General features: G+C 37.9%; 2 protein-coding genes across 4 annotated transcripts in view; one reads left to right on the forward strand and one right to left on the reverse strand.

The window, feature by feature from the left end:
• Window positions 1-21879, forward strand: part of ddr2a (discoidin domain receptor tyrosine kinase 2a) — a 359575-nt gene that overhangs the window by 216572 nt on the left and 121124 nt on the right. The gene's annotated exons all lie outside the window — the stretch shown is intronic.
• Window positions 1-21879, reverse strand: part of lrp8 (low density lipoprotein receptor-related protein 8, apolipoprotein e receptor) — a 180830-nt gene that overhangs the window by 57525 nt on the left and 101426 nt on the right. For all 3 annotated transcript variants that reach the window (XR_014537519.1, XM_083566146.1, XM_083566145.1), the window contains exon 4: window positions 11889-12017. Coding sequence is in view for 2 of the 3 variants with exons in the window: in XM_083566146.1 (XP_083422272.1) it covers window positions 11889-12017 (129 nt within the window). In the remaining variant the exon portion in view is untranslated. The remainder of the gene's footprint in view (window positions 1-11888; window positions 12018-21879) is intronic.

Raw genomic sequence — 21879 nt, forward strand, 5'->3', positions numbered from 1 at the left:
CCACTCCTGGAGTGTTTAAAGGCTCTGGCATGGAGAAGATGGTGTTGGATCTGTGATGATAGCAAATGTTGAGCTATTTTATGAGTTGCTCAGTAGCTCCTAGATTTATAACCTGTGAGAGACCCAGGTCCATTAGGGAATGTCAGTTTGTAGTCAGAATGATGCTATCTGCTAAAAAAAAAAGGTCAGAGCCTGATGTAGAGAACCACAAGAGTATAAAGTAACAAAAAGGAGGGGAATTAAGCCGCATTGATTGATTAAAGCGAATGCTGTTTAATCCAAAACAGCAGACAGCTAATAGATAAAGCCTTAGATTAGCAAGATCAAAGTAACCTTAGACCACACACATGCACACACATGATCAAGAGCTTAACCTCAAATAGAGTGAAAGGCTTCAACTAGCTTCAACCCTTCATAGTGCAAAATGCCAATTTCAGACAATGGTGCAGGGCTGGAACAGCTAACATTAAACCAGTTGGCAGATTTTGACAGGTTTGGCGTCTGTTGTTAAATAAACTGCTAAGAATATAATGATGTAATTCAAGACACTGATACTGAAATCTCACTCGTGTCTACCTGTCAACCTGTGACGAACACATGCATCATACACATACAAACATCTATGTGTAGTTCATTAAGGGGAATCTATGAATCATAGGCAGATTATTACACACATATCCGGGTAACATAAAATACTACACAGATACAATACAATGATGAAAGCAATCATTGGAAAGGAAACAAAGACATTCTGATCAGTCACAGCGACACTAATTATTCACGAGCTTCTGTGGGCTATTGCATTTAGAGGAGGGCAGATAGCACTTTATCTGTCAGACAGCATGAGCAGCAGTTCAGAAAGATGCTACTGGTTGGCTTCATTTATCTGAAAGAAGCACTTGAAAAATCACCAGCCTCCATAGCTGGTAGTACAGGTGAAATGGGAGACCAGGTGACCAAATTGGAGAAAAAAGTAACAAAAAACATGAACCAGAAAGTGAAATACTACAACTTGGCAACATAGAAATAATGTAAATGGAAAAAAATTACACAGAAGATATACAGTACGAATGCCTTTACCAAATTGTGACTACATATTTTGCACAACTGTCAGTAGATCCAAAAGGCACAAACCTCCATGACAATGGTTAGGTACACAAATCGAGCTCTGTGAATACAAGGTTTGCCAGGGTTAAACTGGAAGAACTCGAGGGTCTTGCACCTCAATCCTACTGAACACCTTCGAAATGTAATGGAACAATGAATGAACCTTTTGCCTCATCACCTGAACTCAGTGCCTCACCTCTCAAATCCCTACAGCTACACTCAAAGATATAGAGACTATATGAAATCTGGAAATAGATAATAAAAGTGAGTGCATTTTCAAGCACTGGTTTCTGAATGGAGGGCAGAGCTGGGGAAGGTGAGTGGTAAGGATTTCCAACCTGGGTGAATTTAGGCTAATGAGTGTTCTGTGTTTTAGTAAGCAGCAGCACAGACAAGTGGAGAGAGAGGAGCAACACAAAAGAGAATAAACGCAGAAGTGAAAATAAGAGTGAGAGTGAAAGTAAAGAATGCTACAGAAAGTTACATCAAATACATGCAGATGTTTGGATCATGGGTTTACAAACAATTGGACATACAGTTTATCAGAGCAAACTAATCAAATCCAAACTCAGAACAGATAAACACATGTAGCAACAGACCATTGGGAAGACATACACTATATGGACAAAAGTATGGGAATACCTGATCATAATGTACCTTTTTTATGTGCTTTTTGATCATCTCATTCCACATTTAATCCCCATTTGCTCTTATAATAACCTTCTTCTGGGTAGAGGTTCCACTAGATTTTGGAGTGTGATGAGTGTGGAGATTTGAGTTCAGTACATTTAGTAAAGTCAGGTACTGCTGTAGTTGAGGTGAGGAAGCCTGGGGTACAGTCAGCATTCTAATTTATCCCAAAGGTGTTCATTCAATAGTGTTGAGGTCCGAGCTCTATAACAGTCTACTCAAGATTTTCCACTTTGCCCCATGTAAACCAAATCTTCACAGAGTTTGCTTTGTGCACAGGTGCATTGTCATACTGGAAAAGGTCTGGGTCTCCTAGTTCAGGTGAACAGAAAATCTAATGCTGTACAATTGGGTGCCTCCACATTAATGGTAACAGTTTGAGGAGGAGGGCCACATATGGTAAGAAACGTCAGATGTCCCAATACTTTTTTCTCTAAAATGTATGTGGACAAAAAAATCTAAAACACATGTAATAAACATAAACAGAATTTTCATGTGTGTGTTAAGAAGTTTGTGACAACAAGCTAGTTTAGAGGCAGTTAATTAGCAGGCTAGCTGGTTGAGATAGCAGGAGGATATATCAGTCAATGGATCGTTTATTATATTCAAAATAATAGAATTTATAGCCAGATTGTACAGTAGAAATATCTATATTTTAGTGCGTATCATATCACCAAAACGACGCAAAACAAAAACCCTTCACTGCACAGCTCCCCAGTGGTACACAAGAAGCAAGTTAATAGTGTGTTAAAAAACACACACTTTCGTTACATTTACATGCTTATAGTTATGAGCCATCGAGACATACTTCTCTCCAGGGGATCTGGTGTATGTAGTGAGTACCGAGAGACTGTAGCTGTGATGTAGAGAGAAAATTTAACACTGTAAGTGAGGCAGCGCTTTTGTGAGTGGGCTGTTTGAAGCTAGAACTGAGACACAAGGCTTTGCCAGCACAAAGCCAAATACATAGGAAGAGGAAGGTTATCTGGGTTACAGCATTTACTGAAGTGTCCAAAATACAGGCTTATTTTCACATCACTGTGAGAAAACACTGTGACCCGGACACCTGTATTTAGTCTAAAAATGATTTAGAAAAATTTCAGAACAGTGGTGTCTCAGGGGAAAAAAGGAAGTTTAAATCCTATTGAGGAATGCGTTTAACGGCAATCGAATGCTGTGCTTTCTGGAAATATTGACGGACTTTACTGTAGGAGCCACTAGTGCTTCATAAAGTGTGTAAAAGCACGTGCATCACTTTCATATTGCTGCCTAAGCCGAAGTGAGTAATTCTTCTTATACTACAGCGATTTAACATGTTTTAATTTATTACACAATATTGCACAATTTATCAGTTTATTGTTTTATGTTTCAGAACGTATAACAGAAGAATTATTTACAATAAATCATTACCATCCCCTCTTTCTCTCTCACTCTTGCTTGCTCACTCTTGCTCGCTTTTTCTGTCTCTCTTTCAAAAAAACATGACTTTTTATTTTACCGATAATCAAGAAAACACACAACTCCAGTGTCTCAAAGACTGTTTCATACCAAGAATCTTTGCAAAGCACTTTGACTGTTACACTAATTTTTCTAAATGTCTTACAACTCCCTGTGCATGAGTGGTTACTACAGAAACAACAATGTATTAAAAATAATTGCATTAATATCAGCCTATCATTCATGCGACAGCAAGAAAAGCATTTACAGCATTTCGCAGATGCCCTTATGCAGAGTGACTTACATTTTTATTTTATTTATACAACTTGTGGGTGGTTTTTAAACTCGCGACCTTCAGATTCAAAGTCTAATGCCTTAACCACTGACCTACCAGTTCCCCTGTCCAAGTAGCCCTAATAGAAATACTGTTCAAGCTGTGCTGTTCTATGAAAATAACACACACCATCTGACCAATCAGAATTGAGATAAAGAAGCTTAGGAGCGACATAAAGCAATGGACATTCTTAGCTAAGCTTTAACTCCAGACATGTAAAAACAAACTGTGTCTTAAAAAAAAAAGAGTTCTTAGGGCATATGGGGTGTTGTATATAAAGTTGGACACTAAGGAAGGAGAATGGGATTTATACCAATTGTCCAGGCAGAGGGACAGAGCTGGGAAGGATGTGCTGCATGTTAGAGCAATAAAGGATGGAGATGGAAATGTGTTGACTAGTGAGGAGAGTGTGTTTAGAAGATGGAGGGAGTATTTTGAGCAGCTGATGAATGAGGAAAATGAGAGAGAGAGAAGGTTGGATGGTGTGGAGTTGGTGAAGCAGGAAGTGGATCGGATTAGTAAGGAGGAAGTGAGAGCAGTGATTAAGAGGATGAAGAGTGGAAAGTCGGATGGACCATATGACATCCCAGTAGAAGAGTGGAGATGTTCAGGAGAGATGGCAGTGGAGTTTTTTTCCAGGTTTAACAAGATTTTGGAAGGTAAGAGGATGCCTGAAGATTGGAGAAGGAGTGTGCTGGTACCGGTCTTTAAGAATAAGGAAGATATGCAGACCTGCGGTAACTACAGGGGAATAAAGTTGATCAGTCACACCATGAAGTTATGGGAAAGAGTAGTGAAAGCCAGGCTGAGAGAAGAGGTGACCATCTGTGAGCAACAGTATGGTTTCATGCTGAGGAAGAGCACCACAGATGCCTTATTTGCTTTGAGAATGTTGATGGAGAAGTATAGAGTAGGTCAGAAGGTGTTGCATTGTCTATTTGTGGATTTAGAGAAAGCGTGCGACAGAGTGCCGAGAGAGAAGTTGTGTTATTGTATAAGGAAGTCAGGTGTGTCAGAGAAGTATGTGAGGGTGGTGCAGGACATGTATGAGGACAGTGTGATAACAGTTAAGTGTGCAGTAGGAACGACAGACTGGTTAAAGGTGGAGGTTGGACTGCATCAAGGATCGGCTCTGAGCCCTTTCTTGTTTGAAGTGGTGATGGACAGGTTGAAGGACGAGGTCAGACAGGAGTCTCCATGGACTATGATGTTTGCGGATGATATTGTTATTTGTGGTGAGAGTAGGGAGCAGGTTAAGAAGAGCCTGGAGGGGTGGAGATACGCGCTGGAGAGAAGGGGAATGAAAGTCAGTAGGAGTAAGACAGAGTACATGTGTGAATGAGAGGGAGGGCAGTGAAGTGGCGCAGTTACAGGGAGAAGAGGTGAAGAAGGTAGATGAGTTTAGGTACCAGGGGTCAACAGTGCAAAGTAAGGAAGAGCGTTTTAGAGAAGTGAAGAAAAGAGTGCAGGCAGGGTGGAGTGGGTGGAGAAGAGTGACAGGAGTGATTTGTGATAGAAGAGTATCTGCAAGAGTGAAAGGAAAATTTTATAGGACTGTGGTGAGACCTGAGATGTTGTATGGTTTAGAGACAGTGGCACTGACTAAAAGACAGGAGGTGGAGCTGGAGGTAGCAGAGATGAAGATGTTGTGGTTTTTGTTGGGAGTGACGACGATGGACAGGAATTTAAATGAGTTTATTAGAGGGAGAGCGCCTGTAGGACGTTTTGGAGACAAAGTGAGAGAGGCAAGATTGAGATGGTTTAGACATGTGCAGAGGAGGGACATGGGGTATATCAGTAGGAGAATGCTGAGGATGGAGCCACCAGAAAGGAGGAAAAGAGGAAGACCAAGGAGGAGGCTTATGGATGTGGTGAGGGAAAACATGCAGCTGAAAGAAGAAGAACTATCATTGTAGTCAGATTTTTCTGACATCTGTTTTACTGCTACTACACATTTAATTTCATTCCACTTAATATATAACTTAATATGTATACTGAAGTTCTAATTCTGTAATTTCTTATTGTAATGAAAATCATCAGACAGAAAGGAAGTCAAGTAACCAATATTAAAGCCTAAGGAAAAAAAAAAAAAAACTAACAAACTGAAACCCTGTTAATCCCATAAGAACGTTACTCAAACCGGATCTGTAGGAGAAATTACGGGAATGACGTCTGTGACTTTCAGAGAATAAATGCAACTTCTGTCCAACAAACTCATTTATAGCATGACTGGTTGGGACAGAGTCGTCCCTCAGCCAGCAGGCGGATGTTTACACAAGGACAAGGCCATTCTTGCAGCCCTTTAAAGAGCAGCTAGGAGTTTACAGAGAGCTGCATCACGGCCTGTGGGGCACTTAGCAAATAGCAGCAGGGATCAAAGGGAAATATCAGGGCAATGTGAGGAAATAGACAAAGTTTAGCAAGTCACACACACACACACACACACACACACACACACACACACACACACACACACACACACACACACACACACACACACACACACACACACACACACACACAGAAAGAGTTAGATAACCTCTGCAGTAAGGCAGTTCATGCATGCCTCAGACAAACTATATTCATATTTTGCTGGTGCAGGTTTAAAAAAAAAAAAGAAAAAGAAAATAATAAAAATAAACAATAACACCACCAAATACTTTTGTAAGCAATTGTAAGACACCTGAATATAATGAACATCACTGACCTGAAATAAGCAATCTTCATAACACTATGTAGCCAATGGATATATACCATCACACACACATGTAGTTCTTTCACAACAAAGCACCTGCTGCCACAAATGTCTTTGTATGATGTAGCATTTCTTTTTATTTTAATCAAGAATCTGATTCCAAATCTATTTTTGCATGACAATGCTGCTATATTCCGATCCAGATCCATAAAGTCATGGTTTGACGGGGTTGGTGTCCTTGAGCGCCCTGCACAAAGCCTGGACCTTAACACCATTAAACACCCTTGGGATGAACTGGAACACTGACTGAACCCCTGAAAGTATCTTCAGAATAGTGAAGGCTGTTAAATTTAAAACATAGACAGGAAAACCATAGAAAATGGTATTTAGCAAGTACTGGGACTTTCTAGCCATATGCGATTCTTCTCTAAACTGTTACGATGAAGTCTGAGGCCCACAATTGTAGAGGGTGTCCTTAGATGGGGAAACATTAAAGTTTTCCTTCGCTTGAACCAGAAAACCCAAAGCATCACAATGACCTTTTGCAAGAAAGATCATGAGTGGCCTGCTATAGAGCTCTGACCTCAACCTTATTGAATAACATTGTAATGAATTGGAAAACAGACTGCACCTCAGGCCTCCTCACCTCATCAGTACCTGACTTTACTTATGTTCTTATGGCTGAATGAGATAATACAATTAATGTTATTGTGCATATTTTGAAAAAAAAAAAAAATGAACAAGCCAAATATTTGATTAAATTATGGCGAACATAAAGAAATATTGTTTTAGCATAGGATATGATTAGATAAATGTGTTTACTTAGATTATATAATGCTACATTAAACAGTTAATGGCAAGTAAATGGAAATGTGTGTGTGTGAAGTTAATGTACAGAGATCTTCACAGTGAAACATTAATTCAGATTAGAAATATCTTCAGCCTGATTGAGGCACTTTTTGCAGTGATGACCAATCAAGGCAATAATTTCCATTTTACACAGCTGTGTGAAATCAGCTTTATAATTCAGGTTAATCAGATTCTGCATGTGTAAAAATGCTGTCTATCATAATATCCCCAAATTAATTGACAAGAGAGTTAAAGCGTAAAGCGGGCCTTAGCCTGGCTGCTCTCTCTCTCTCTCTCTCTCTCTCTCTCTCTCTCTCTCTCTCTCTCGCTCTCTCTCGCTCTCTCTCGCTCTCTCTCGCTCTCTCTCTCAAAACTCGCATGTGCTAACAGATGGGAGTGCAACAATCTCGGAGACTAAACATAATAAACCCACTCACTCAATTACAAGCAGAAGTTACAAATAAGCTACATTTTGTCAGCAATCACACACACACACACACACACACACACACACACACACACACACACACACACACAGCCACAGCGAAGTATATAGTTTTCTAATGCATAATGTGTTGCACAGATCCATTTTTTTTGTTAGTATGTTATATAAATGATATCAATATTATATAGACTTCATGTCAAAACCTTAGCAATAATCTATAGTAATTAGTAATAACCGTGTCATTGTTTGGCCAGAGACTGTCATTCATACTTATTACACCCTGGTGTAAAGAGTTTATTTCCCACAATACTGCTCCAGAATATTCATTATATTCATAATAATAATAATGACCTAACCCTATGTATGATAATGATGATAGTAATTATTATTTAGTCTGTGGAACTTAATCAGTAGTACGCTGACAGCAGCATCTTTATGTTATATTAAATCATTAACATCCACAAAAGCAGGTAGTAAAAATGTACACTACAGAATCTACAATAAGGTCTAAAAGAATCTGTGGACTTGTATGCCTCTTATTAAGGATTGAAATGGTTTGGGTTATACAGTACGTATATGAGATCTGTCGAGGTGTGCTGGAGCTGTTTCATAATTATAGTAACGAATAGTGACTCAATTAATTAGAAATATTTATACCACACATTTAACTCCAACATTTTTTTACATTTAGTATTATAAGCAGCTCTGGCGGTTGTTCCAGCGCTGAGCCAAATCCAGGTTATAATTGGCCTCTAATATATTATCATTTCTGAAGTACCACCCCTAATCTCCTACGAAGAACGTGTAACAATCGAAACCCAACAATCACCAGATTTTATTATTTAAAAATATTTTTCCTTTTGTCGAGCTTCAAGAGAAAGAAATAGCTGATTAGTTACAACTTTAGGCTCCTTGCTCCTTTCATAGCATACAAACTCACAACAGCTCAATAATATACACATTTCCGCCACTGGATATCTCACACTAAAATATCTGCTATGTTCAAAACATCCCCCATACACCGGCTCTGGCTTTTTTTCTGGCATGCAATACAAACACTTCTTCTGGTCTACATGACCCACTGTCTCGTATCTCTCTCCTCCATCTACACGGCCCTGTACAGGCTCAGGTGTCGATTCTGGACTCCGAGGCTGGCCATTTGTATCTCTTCACCTACACTTAGTAAAGCATGACCCCAGTCTGGGACTGTTCTACCTCTAAAACATCTTTTGGAGCTGAAAACTCTTGCAACATCGCTGCACCTTTTCGAAAAAGATTTACAAAAAAACGCTCTCTGTACAGCAAGTGGCCCTGTGTTTTAATCCAGGATACAGGATACGCCAGCTGCTGTTTAATAATGCAAGTGTACAGGAAAGGTAAAGTGATATTTGAAAATCTATTATTCATGTCTAGCTCCTGGGGTAATGTTTAATGAAAGCCGTGGCAGTTTGACACAGATATGAGTTACTGGATGTCACAAAGTGCTAATAATATGTATCACTCGATGGCCATTCGAAGTGCTGTTTGATGTCTGTTGTCACAGTGCAGGTTGCCACACTAATGCCCTGACCCCAATTACATGCTCCATTGCTGTAATAACATAATGAGGCTTGTTTTGTCCAGAAAGGCAGATGGGATCGGTGTATACCACTGTGCTAATCTTTAACTAGTAACTACAGTGCTACATACAGCACCATTTTAATTGCAACATTGGTGTGGTTATTCAATATTGAGTAATTCAGTATTCAGTATGTTCCACAATGATGCTATCAGATGGGCTAAAAATAAGAGGATACATTTAGATTTAGACTTTTTTTTTTACCTCTTAGCCTTTGCCACAGCTTTTGGGACTCACAGCTGAAAACCTAAAAAGAAGACACTTTGAGCTTTACTGTCCATTATTCAAAGTTGATATTGCTCAAAAAGATAAGTTATAGATGACGAAGTACCTTGTATATAAATTTCCTGCATTGAACTTTTTTATAAATACATGAAATCTGTCCTGCAGCAATCCAGAGAAGTACTGGGGTGATAGCCGCATGTCTCGCGAGTTTATATTTTACATTTTTATCAAGAATTCCATGACAAACATTTATCTGAGACAATGTCTGATCCTTTTCTCCCTCCCCCTGTTTAAAAACCACCTGCTAAACTCAGGTGTCTATTCATACAGTCTGCATATAAATGAATGGCTGACCATTAAAGGCTATTGTTATACATGTGTGGCTGTTTATATTGATTTTGCATTCATATTGATGGCCAGGTAGCCAGACAAGCTATTGTTTTACAGTCATGGCCATACATATTGATGTCCGGCCATTCTAATCCAGACAATACAGACATTAAGGACCAGGAATTCAATTATTATATGGCTGCTCAATGACTGCTATGATGGGAGTACTGTTATTTATAAACACAGATATATAAGGAGGAGAGGTGTGTAAATACGCCATATCATTTCACTGGAAATTGGATATACGATTACACGAATACACGATTATTTGTTAGCGATATTGGTATTCATAGGCAATGGAAAAATAGATTTCTCCGTTTCTCCAAGTAGTGCACTATGTTCATTTAGCAAGCCATTTGCAATTGAGCCAAATGCAAATGGCATCTTTGAAAACTGTTATGTCAGATAAATTACACACAACATTGCAATATAATGGTGTTTGATGTAAAGGCAGATTTGCACAAGCTCTAAAGTTTACAACAATGCACTTGACTATGCCAATATCTTTCTTAGCAGAGAAAGAACCATTTGCACATGAAGAGTGTATTTTCTTTGGCATCGCTAATCAGTATAGCTAGCATGTGTTTTTTTACTTCAATATCAACATAGATTTTACTTCACATAAATGAAACCGAAATATTCTTCCTTTACCTAAATAAGGACCGAACGATCACTATAATAATTATAAGTCAATAATATCCTCATCAATGTCACTGAAAAAGACCAGCCTTTTTAAATATTTTGGAGTGATAACATGTAGAAGCATTCTCTGATGTTAATATGTAAAGGTTTTGCACACAAAGCATAAAGATTGACATGTCTGCTTACACTATATAGACAAGGTTTGTGGACACCTGACCATAAAATTTGTATATGTATTTTATACATCCAATTCCACATTTAGTCCCAAATTTGCTGTTATAATAACTTCCACTCTTCTGGGAAGATGTTCTGCTAGATTTTAGTGTGTGCTCATTTAGCCACAGGGATGTTGGTAACGTCAGGTACTGAAGTAGGAGGAGAGGAGTCAGTGTTCCAATTCATCCCAAAGGTGTTCAATAGGGTTAAGTTCAGAGCTCAACAGCAAGCCAATCAAGATCTTTCACTCAAGTAATTAGAAGATTTAATGTTACCACATCCAAAGACATTCTGTACATTTGTGTGCCTCCAACTTTTGTGGTAACAGCTTGGGGAAGAACCGAATATGACTGGAAAAATCAGGTGCCACAATACATTTGACAAAATAGTGCATTTATTGCTGACTCTTGTGCTCATTATTTGTTTGAACTCATGTTATTGAGTTTCTGTTTTTGGTATCTTCTTTCTTTCGGCTTCTCCCATTAGGGGTCGCCACAGCGGATCATCCGTATTCATGATCCGCATGTTCGATTTGGCACATTCGATTTGTCACAACCCTCCCTATTTATCCGGGCTTGGGACCAGCACTAAGAGTGCACTGGCTTGTCAACCCTAATGGCTGCGGTTGGTTCCCTGGTATAATAATATTAAAATAATGTGTGTGATTTCAAATGAATGGAAATGGCTATTGATTTTGCATGTGCAGGTTATACAACTAAAATTAGGCAGTTTTATTATTAGACTATTGTTTTTAGGAGTGGTTTTGAAAACCTGTATTTATCTGTAAACAGAAACACATATTCAAAGGTAATGAAATATGTTTCGGTCCTGCAATATTTTTTCATAAATTGACACGTTTTCATTTATAGGAATCAAGTTAGGAAGTAAGGAGTAAAAGACTGATAAAACCCTATTCGTCAAATTCCCCTGCTTCTCTAGATTTTATCTGGGTCAAGATACATAAGAGCGATGATGCAGGAAATGTAGTCTGGTATTTCATCTCACCAGCGGTTATCAATGACAAAAGTTCAAAGGCCAAGAAGGACCTGAAGTACTGTAAGAGTGTGTCGAGGTTTTACAGTCTGCTTGTCAGTGTTTGTCATAAAAATGCAGTTTTCCATTTTGAAACCAATAGACAATGTGTTCTACAAATATGTATACACTCGGAACATATAACTAGGCCCTGTAAATAGCTCCTCTCTAGAATTTGCCCATCATCACTCCACTTTCCATCCCTCACCAGCAGCGCAGTGTTCCTCGTCCGCTCCGTTTTCACAATCCAGCTCTCTGTCACAGCGCCAGGAAAGCGACACGCATTTGTTTGTCGTGCCTCCACAACCAAACTTATCAGGTGGACATGTCTGCTGATCTGAAAGAAGAAAGACAAAAAGAAGGAGCCGTAATAAGTAATCCGACATCATCAGGATAAATACTGCTCTTGTTAATGTATCTTTACCTCAAGCCTGAAATGTGTACCTCATGATGATATCTGAATATGTTGCTCTAGTTTGTATCATATTAATTAGAATTTATGCAAATTGTAATTTCCAGAATGGATACTTCTTTATTAGTAAATGAATTTCACTTCCTGGTTAGGATTGTTAGATTAAAAATACCGTGCACTTTAGGGAATTGATCATATTGGCTATTGTGAGATTTTGATGACTACACGAATAAACAAATAGAGAAAATGAATGAATAAGCAATTTTCTCTTTCCTGTTTGTGCTTAAAAACAATAAAAAAATCTACTTTCTTCTTTTTCTACTTTTAGAAAAAAAAAAAAGAATAAAGACATCATGGAATATTGAAAATAAAGTAAATTTGTTTTAAAGTATCATTATCATCAAAATCATCAGAACAAACAACAATGAAATGAGAGTGGGGTTGAACAAAAAATTTAACATAAGCAAGCAAATACTATTAAACACAATTAGTTCCATAAATAAACCATTGCACAGCTCTAAAACAGGTTTAAGAAAGATGTGCCAGGAAAACACCCATGAAAACACTGTCTCCCCATACAGAGAGAAGGAGGGGGAAAAAAAGACTTACAAGATAATCAGTGTCCAAGTTTCAGAATCCACTTTAAAAATGTTATTTTGTAGAATAGCAGAAAAAAAAACCTTTCTAAAAAACATCTTACATTAAAACTGGTATCAGACACATTACCATCCGAATTTTGCAGCAATAAACAAACAAAAAATGCTTTAAAAAAAGGGGGGTAAATGCTGCTTTATGGTTGTTGTTGGAGGATACTTGGATACTTTGTTTTAAGTGTATCTCTGTCCTTTTTTTTTTTTTTACATGAAGTGAAGGAGCAGAGATGACTGCAATGCAGCTTAGTGCTTGTTGTTCTCTGTGGAACTGTTTAGCTGCTTTCAGGTCATCCTGCAACTTCTTTCTGTTTTAGCTTTACTATCGGTAGTCTGAGCATGTTTTAGTCTTGAATGGTGCACTGACACCTGATGATTAGTTGTGCTTTGATTAACTTTCTGTCTGCTTATTATCAAGTAATAACAAATAGATTTGTACCAACAGAGATTATAAAGGTTTTTGGTCCGGCTTTGAATATTGTTATAAATGTTTTTAGGAAGCTCCATTATATTCACCATGATTGTTAATTTGTTGTTTTAACTAAAAGTGGAAACATCTTTTCCCCCCCATCAATGGAAGTATAGACTGAAAGAATTTACAAAAATACACTGGAAGTATTTCACAAAAATACACTGAAAGTACAAAACTAAAACAAACAAACACACACACACACACACACACACACACACACACACACACACACACACACACACACACACACACACACACACACACACACACACACACACTATAGTTAAAATTTGTAGACACCTGATTTAAGATTGGAATGGCTTTTTTTTTAAACATCTTTTTCTACATTTAGTCCTCATTTGCTGTTCAATAGTAGTGTTCAATGGGGCTAAACTCAAGATCTTCCAATCCACAGGGGCATATTTCCCTATACTTATATCCATATAATATATGTAACTGTGAGCATTTTAACAGATCATTTCCCAAAAAACACATCATGCTTCATGCAAGAATGAAGGCTGATGGACAGAACAAATGAGCTTATCTCAGCTACATCCTCGATTTTCTCTTCTATCACAGAGTGAAGCTCATTCTCGCTTCAATTTGTCCTCGGGGAAAGAAATATGTTATGAAAGCATGAGGTTCTGTTAGATTACCATATTTATCAAATAATACAAATCACTGTCATTCTGATTGAACATTGTTAATGGTGCTGGGAAAATGAAATCTAAGCAATGTGCATGGATAAACTCGGAAAAATCTAGAAATGTAAATAGGGGATGAAAGAAATGTATACTCTGATACAACCAGTATTGACATTTTTAAAACTCTGAAGTACACTTTGTCATAGGATTATCAAATTAATAAAACAGGTCACAAGGCCAACTTAGGAACAGATTTGACAAATTAAACACTTCCGCATGTACCTTACAGTGCTGCTACATTTCATCCTTTAGAATTATACAAGTTGAGATTTCAGTGCATCGTAAAGCAAAAAATTTTGAGTGTTGCGAAATAAGAGTTGTTGTGGTTAATTTCTTAATGCTGTGGTTCACAGGCTAGTGATTGCATAATTATTACAACATATGTAGCTGCAGGCTGCAACCCTCTTCATTCTGTTGTGATGAAAATTGCACACACTGGCACACACCGTGTCCTAATTAACCCTTCTATTTCAACATCAATTTAATTAATTTACAATGAATTAAATAACTGATTCATTTGTAAGAGGTTTGAAAAAAGTTTGAAAACACCCAGTTCCTTTTGTTTATCTGCATCAAACAGTAACAGTATGAAGATTTACTTTGATCAAGCAAATATATAAATGTGCAGATTGACTTTATTTATTTGAAAAATCCTTTTATACTGCTTTATACTGTACACTCTTATACTGCTTTATACTGTACACTCTCATACTGCTTTATACTGGACAGTCTAGATGGAAATTTCTTTCTGACCCTGTGTTCCAGTTCATCCCAGAGCAGTTGAAAAGGGTTTAGGTGCGGTGACCAGGGGGGCTGTTCTACGAAGGATAACAGTCTAGCTGACTGTTTGCTATCTCAATAATGCTTATAAAACTTGGTGGAATGGCTTTGGGTCATTCTTCTGTTGGAGAATGGAGTTGGTTTCATTTAGTTGCAGTCCAGATGGAATTGCATGGTGTTGAAAAATGCAATAGTGGCCATGTTGGTTCAGTATTCCTTTCAACCCGGAATAAGTCTCCAAACGTTCCTGCTCCAAAACAACCTTAAACCATTAAGCTTCCCCCTTCATTTTTGTCTGTGGGTGTGAGGGTCTGCTAACATCTTCTCCCCTGTTCAACCCTTCTCTCAAATGTAAAATTTAGATGCACATGTCTGCAGAACTTTCTATCAATCATTCACTTTCCAATTATTTTTCCTAGATTGTTACATATGAACAAATGGATGTACTTTAAGGGCCCAGCAGTGGCAGCTTCGTGGTGCTGGGATTTGAATTCCCAACCTTCTCATCAGAATTTCAAAACCTAACCATAGAACTACCACTTCCCTCAAATGCTAAACAATCAGAGTGCAATTTTTTTTAAATGCATTTTTTAAATTCTGGACTAATTGTCTCAAATAATAACAGACTGAGTGTCGACGTTTTTGACAGTAACTGTAGTTTCCTATGGGTTCAAAGAAACAGTGTTTATTTCAAGGCAGTATATATACTGTATTATTCATTTCTATTGTAAAATACCTATAAATATCTCTCAAACTATAAACAACTATATCTATATTAATTAACTCATGAACTTAAAATAATTTGTCCGGGATTAAGAAAGGTAAGGTTTGAGTAGATCTTGCTAAGTTTAATGGAGCTCAAAAAGCTTAGAGTAGATTTCTCATTACTAGAAGGCTGGCAGGATTGAGTCAGTTATACAGTATCAATGTGCTTATCGACAGCTTCCACAAGCACTTTGCAGATTCAAATACTAATTCGGGTACAACAAGACCAGTATGATTCAGTTCTGAAAGCGGTTACCTGAAAAAACTCAGATTTATACTTTTTCGGTGCACATTAAATAACATGATAGATTTGTCAGCTTTAAAAAATGCAATTAAAAAAATGCTCTCCAATAGTTTAGCATTAAAGGGAAGTTCTGTGGTTAAGGCATTTAAATTTTGATTAGGGCTGGGCCCTTGAGGCAAGGCCCTTAACCATTTACATTTGTGGCATTTAGCAGACGCCCTTAATTCAGAGCGATGTACAAAAGTGCTTTGAGTCTCTAGCAATGAATAAATCTGCACTGTTACACAAGATAAACCCTCACCTGCTTAGTTGTATAAATTAGATAATTTCAAGTCGCTCTTGAGAACAGTGTCTACCAAATGCTGTAAATATACATTTGTACATTGATTAGACTATACTTTTTCAACAATTTGTTGTTACAGCCTGATTATTATTTTCCTCAATATTCTACAAACAATACCCCATAATGAAAATAAGAAATACATTTTTTGAAATCTTTGCAAATTTATTACAAATAAAAAAAATAATTCACATGTACATAAGTATTCATAGCCTTTGCTCAATCCTCAAGTCTTTTTGATTATGATACTACAAGCTTTGCACAACTATTTTTGCGCAATTTCTCCCATTCATCAGGTTGGATGGGGAGTGTCAGTGCAGAACCATTTTTAGATCTCTCCAGAGATGTTCAATCGGGTTCAAGTCTGGGTTCTGGCTGGGCCACTCATTGACATTCACAGAGTTGTCCCATAGCCACTACTTTGTTATCTTGGCTGTGTGCTCAGGGTCGTTGTCCTGTTGGAAGATGAACTGTCGCCCCAGTCTGAGGTCCAGAGCGCTCCGGAGCAGGTTTTCATCAAGGATATCTCTGTACATTGCTGCATTCATCTTTCCCTTAATCCTGACTAGTGTCCCAGTTCCTGCTGCTGAAAAACATCCCCACAGCATGATGCTGCCACCACCATGCTTCACTGTAGGTATGGTTTTGGCCAGGTGATAAGCGGTGACTGGTTTCCTTCAGACATGATGCTTGGCATTCAGACCAAAGAATTCAATCTTTGTTTTATCAGACCAAAGAATTTAGTTTTTAATGGTCTGAGAGTCCTTGTTACGTTCCCTTTTAAAGTCTAGGATCAGGTGCCTTTTTAGCAAACTCCAGGTGGGCCGTCATGTGCCCTTTACTGAGGAGTGGCTTCTGTCTGGCCACTCTACCATACAAGCCTGATTGGTGGAGTGCTGCAAAGATGGTTGTTCTTCTGGAAGGTTCTCCCCTCTCCACCGAGAAACTCTGGAGCTCTTTCAGAGTGACCATCGAGTTCTTGGTGACCTCCCTGATTAAGGTCCTTCTCCCCCGATCGCTCAGTTTGTCCAGGCGGCCCTCTCTAGGAAGAGTCCTGGTGGTGTTAAACTTCTTCTATGTATGGATGGAGGCCACTGTGCTCACTGGGACCTTCAATGCTGCAGAAATCTTTCTGTCCCCTCTCCGAGATCTGTGCCTTGATACAATCCTATCTCAAAGTTCTACAGACAATTCCTTGGACTTCATGGCTTGGTTTGTGCTCTGACATGCACTGTTAACTGTGGGATTATATAGACATGTGTATGCCTTTCCAAATAACTGTGAATATTTTCCTTATGCACTCTATACTGATATACAAACAGACCAAAGGTAAACTGTAGTGAAAGGGAAACATGCAAAAAGTCACAAGAAAAGCAATAACATACTTTGCATTTAAATTTACATAAAAAAAAAAAAACTTTTGCTCAAATGATTGCTCTGGGAGTCATGACAAATTCAATGGTTAAATGTGGCATAGCTTTATGTATACAGTAAATGTATACTATATAGGTGGGATATGATTAAATCTACTAAAGTAACATTCTAGAGCTTTAAAATCAAATTAATGTGCCCTACTAACTTATATTGGATAAACAAATGAAGCACAAGTACACCTCATTATTCATTTATCTACAGAAAGTGTTTTATGCTTCTTGTCATTCCGGAGCCTATTAGAGCAAAACTGTGTGCGAGGCACGAATACTCCCTAGATGGAATGCCAGTTTATCAGAGGGCACTATGCACACATTTCTTCACAACTATTTATCATAAATAGATCCCCTACTAGCATCTTCTAAAGAGGTGGGAGGAAACCAGAGAACCTAGAGGAAATGCAAGAGCGCAAAACTCAACACATACAGGAAACCTGAGCAGTGAGGAAGCAACAATATCTGCTCCACCCTATGGCATCGCCATTGTATTGTATTGTATTTTTATGCATGTTTTCCCCATGTCTACATAGGTTTCCTCTGTGTTCCTTTCAGCCTCCCATAAGCATGTCAGTAAGTGGACTGGCTAAGATAAATGTCCTATGGGTATGAATGAGTGTGTGAATGTGTGTGTGATGGACTGGCATCCTATTTAAAATGAATTCCTGGTGCATGCTCCAAGTTCACAGTGACCTTGCATATAATAAAGTACTGCTTGTACTGGTCAACAAGTAGAACATTCATTAGTTTAATGATTCATTGATTAACATTAATCTTAATTACTATCTTATTTATTCCTTTTTGTCCTTTAACTTTCAAAAGGTTTCCATGACAAAGCTTCAGGTATCTAGGGTTCTGTAAGGGCTGATTATTCGATATGCCTTGGCTGGACAGAAGCAACAAACAACAGAACTGGAAGCAAACAAACATCGAGGCCAATAAAGTGCCGTGTTCTGTACACAAGCCTCCTCTGACGTACACTTTAGGGAATCTTCATCATCGACTGTTGTATGGCTATATTGATCCAGACACTTGTTCTAGTGAACTATGGGTCAGAGTCTGTTTTCTGATTTCAGCACTAAGTACAGAGTGGCTCTCTGTAATGGACCTGTTTCCTATGTAGAAACAATTTCTGTACATTTCACCGAGACAGCAGAGCTGCTTCTAGGCATTCTGGCCACGTTTCTCGAGCTAGACAGGGCTATGCTAGGACGAGGAAAAGAGGCACTCTTTTAGTATGCTAATGTACTGTTGATAGCTGATGAACTACCTTGCTAATGCTGTTCTTCTGGAAGAGGGGGAGCAAGATAAGAGAGAGAGAGAGAGAGAGAGAGAGAGAGAGAGAGAGAGAGAGAGAGAGAGAGAGAGAGAGAGAGAGAGAGCGTTTAACGTATGTGTTGGTTTGCTACACCTAGCAGCGAACTGTGATTGATTTTGGTCCTATTTTTCTGATACTAAGTTGTACAGCTTTGTCAGTAATGAATAATGCTATGCTAATCAAGCTAAGATACAGCCTGAATAAACAATGAATCAGAGGAATAAAAAGCATTATGTCACTGTCATGCTGTGAGAAATGACACATGCAGATGATCAATGATCATAAGGAATGTATTAAATGGAGGCAATGCTGATACGTTACGATGCCTTTTCCTTAACTGGAAATAACGCATACAAATGATGAAGCCAACTTCACACAACGGCTGTTGAAACTGCACTGGAATTTTAATGATGCTATAATTACTTTAAACAATTTATTATCTGAATGTGTTGAGTTTAATGAGATTGTAATTGCTGCTGCAAAAAAATATTTCCATAAGTCCCACGCCTACCTAACATCAAGAAAGTGGTTACTGGTCAAACTGTTATTTAACGCAATGACATTTTTTTTTTAATTAAAAAAAAAAAGTGATTATGCGACCAAGCAACAGATTCATGCAAAAAAATATATATATATTTTTTAAACTTTGTATTTTCTTTACAGCTTAGATGATACAGTAAATGTATTGTAATAATAATGCATTTAATAACCTCCACTCTTCTGGGAAGACGTTCCACAACATTTTGGAGTCTGCTTGCGGAAAATTCTGCTCATACTAATATATGGGCATTAGTAAAGTCATATACTGATGTAGATTAAAGAGGTTTTAGGTGAAGTATTCCAATTAATCGCAAAGCTATTCAATAAGTCAGAGATATATAATAGCAAGATCTTCCACTCCAACCCATCTAAAGCATATCTGCATTGAGCTCACTTTGTACACATGAGCATTGTCATGCTGGAACAGGTTTGAGTCTGTAATTTCAAGTGAAGGCATAATTTAATATGTAGTTACACTTTGGGGAAGAACCCCACATGGCTGGTAAAGTCCGGTGTCCCAAATTTGTGTCTATATAGTGTTTGTCAGTGTGGAAGAATTTTACATGTTCAAGAATTTAATGGTCTTAGCTTTGAGGCATTGGGTTTCAAATGAAACCCACAAAAGTAATCAAAGCACAATCCGTGTTGCCTGTGAGGAATTTGAAGCAACATGGCAACAGAGATAAAGGATGAGAGAAGTAATAAAAAAAAGCATATTGTTGACTGTGGGGGGTAGAACAAGAACAAAGAGGAGCAAGGCTGTGTGTTAATTCAGAGGGAGGTGAAGTACAGTTGGCGGTGTCACGTGAAACACGTAAGGGGCTGCTAGCGGATTATATGCTGATGCAACACAAATCCTATACCCGCACTCGCACGTCTGATTTACAGCTTCATTACGCTTACTGAGAGAGAGAACGAGAGAGAGAGAGAGAGAGAGAGAGAGAGAGAGAGAGAGATAGAGGAGAGAGAGAGAGAGAGAGAGAGAGAGAGAGAGAGAGAGAGAGAGAGAGAGAGAGAGAGAGTGGAAGGGAGGTCAGATTACGGTCATAATGAGGATAGTAGGCAGAGACGGGAAAGAAGAGTTAAAAGCCTACTAAAATAAATTCATACTGAACACAGTATGTAAACAATCAGGCTAATAAGCAGTTTGTAGCTTGGGGAGGAGAATGCTGTAAGAAGTCGACAGGCTCGTTCCACAACACAATCAGTTTGTTTCATCATTTAGAGTCAAATAAATTTCACCGAATTAACAGGCTGTTCACAATTATGAAGCAGTGGTGCAAATATTTTTGTGCTTCAATAATTAAAAACTGGTTCACAAACATGTATACACACATATCACAAATAAATATATACACACTCGTCTCAAATATATCTGTGAAACTGGCTGTGTTTAGAAGAGGAGGATGAGAAGAAGAAGAACGAGAAGAAAAAGAAAATGATGAGAATGAGAAGAAGAAAATAAGAGAAAAAGAAGATGTAACATCACAGTGCAGTGTACACAGTGCAATGAGCGAGTGATTGGGAAAAAAAGGGTGAAAAAAGCTCATCAGCTGGCATGGGAAAAAAAATGGAAGTGTTGAAAAAAGTGTTAGGTTTTATGTTTGACATTGAAGGTGAAAAGTGGAGAACTCTGTTCTGAAGTAGACTGAAGTAGTTCTAGAGTTTGGATTTCTTTCTCACTGTTGTATCATATATAAATTTGAGCCTGAAGCATGTCTTACAGGAGCTCATGCAAATCCACTAATGTGTTCAATCATTCAGCCAAACTCTATGCTTTTGGGGTGCCAAGTGACCTGTTAAAAAAAAAAAAAATAAAATAAAATTTTTTTATATATATATATATATATATATATATATATATATATATACATATAGTTGTTGAAGGGTTTTATTATTATTATTATTATTGCAATTGGTAACGTTTTTTATTTGTATTAGTTTAATTAGAAGTAGGTATGAAAGTACAGTGTATGTCTAATGTTCGTAAACACATCATTTTATCGTTTTTAAAGGACACATGCATGTTGCTTTTGTATTTTATGCAACAAACCAAGTAATGTAACTGCATGAAGATTTCCTTTGACCAAACATATCTAAATGTACAAATATTAAACTTTATTTTAATTGAAAAATCCTTCTTTAGCATGAATAACAGCATTGCACACTCTTGGCATCTGGACAGTTTCTCCAAACATTTATTCAAGGCAATATTTTGCCTTGCCTCTTGTAAAACTCGCAAAAGTTTTCCTTTAGTAGCTGGATTTTTTATCATGACCTTGTGATTCAGTTAATCTCAGAGCAGTTCCTCAGGCGTAAGATCTGGTGACTGGGCAGGCCATTCCATAAAAGATACTGTAACACTCCAGCCATGTAGAGTTCGGTCTTGTTGTATGGAGAAGTTGGTTCCAATAAGCCCCAGTCCAGATGGAATTGCATGACGTTGATGTACGGAATGGTAGCCATGTTGGTTCAGTATTCCTTTCACCTGAAATAAGTCACCAACCTTCCCTGCTAAAAAACAACCCCAAACCATAAAGATTCCAC

Source organism: Silurus aristotelis (assembly GCF_946808225.1).
Source record: "Silurus aristotelis genome assembly, chromosome: 2".
In the NCBI taxonomy this organism is placed as follows: domain Eukaryota; kingdom Metazoa; phylum Chordata; class Actinopteri; order Siluriformes; family Siluridae; genus Silurus; species Silurus aristotelis.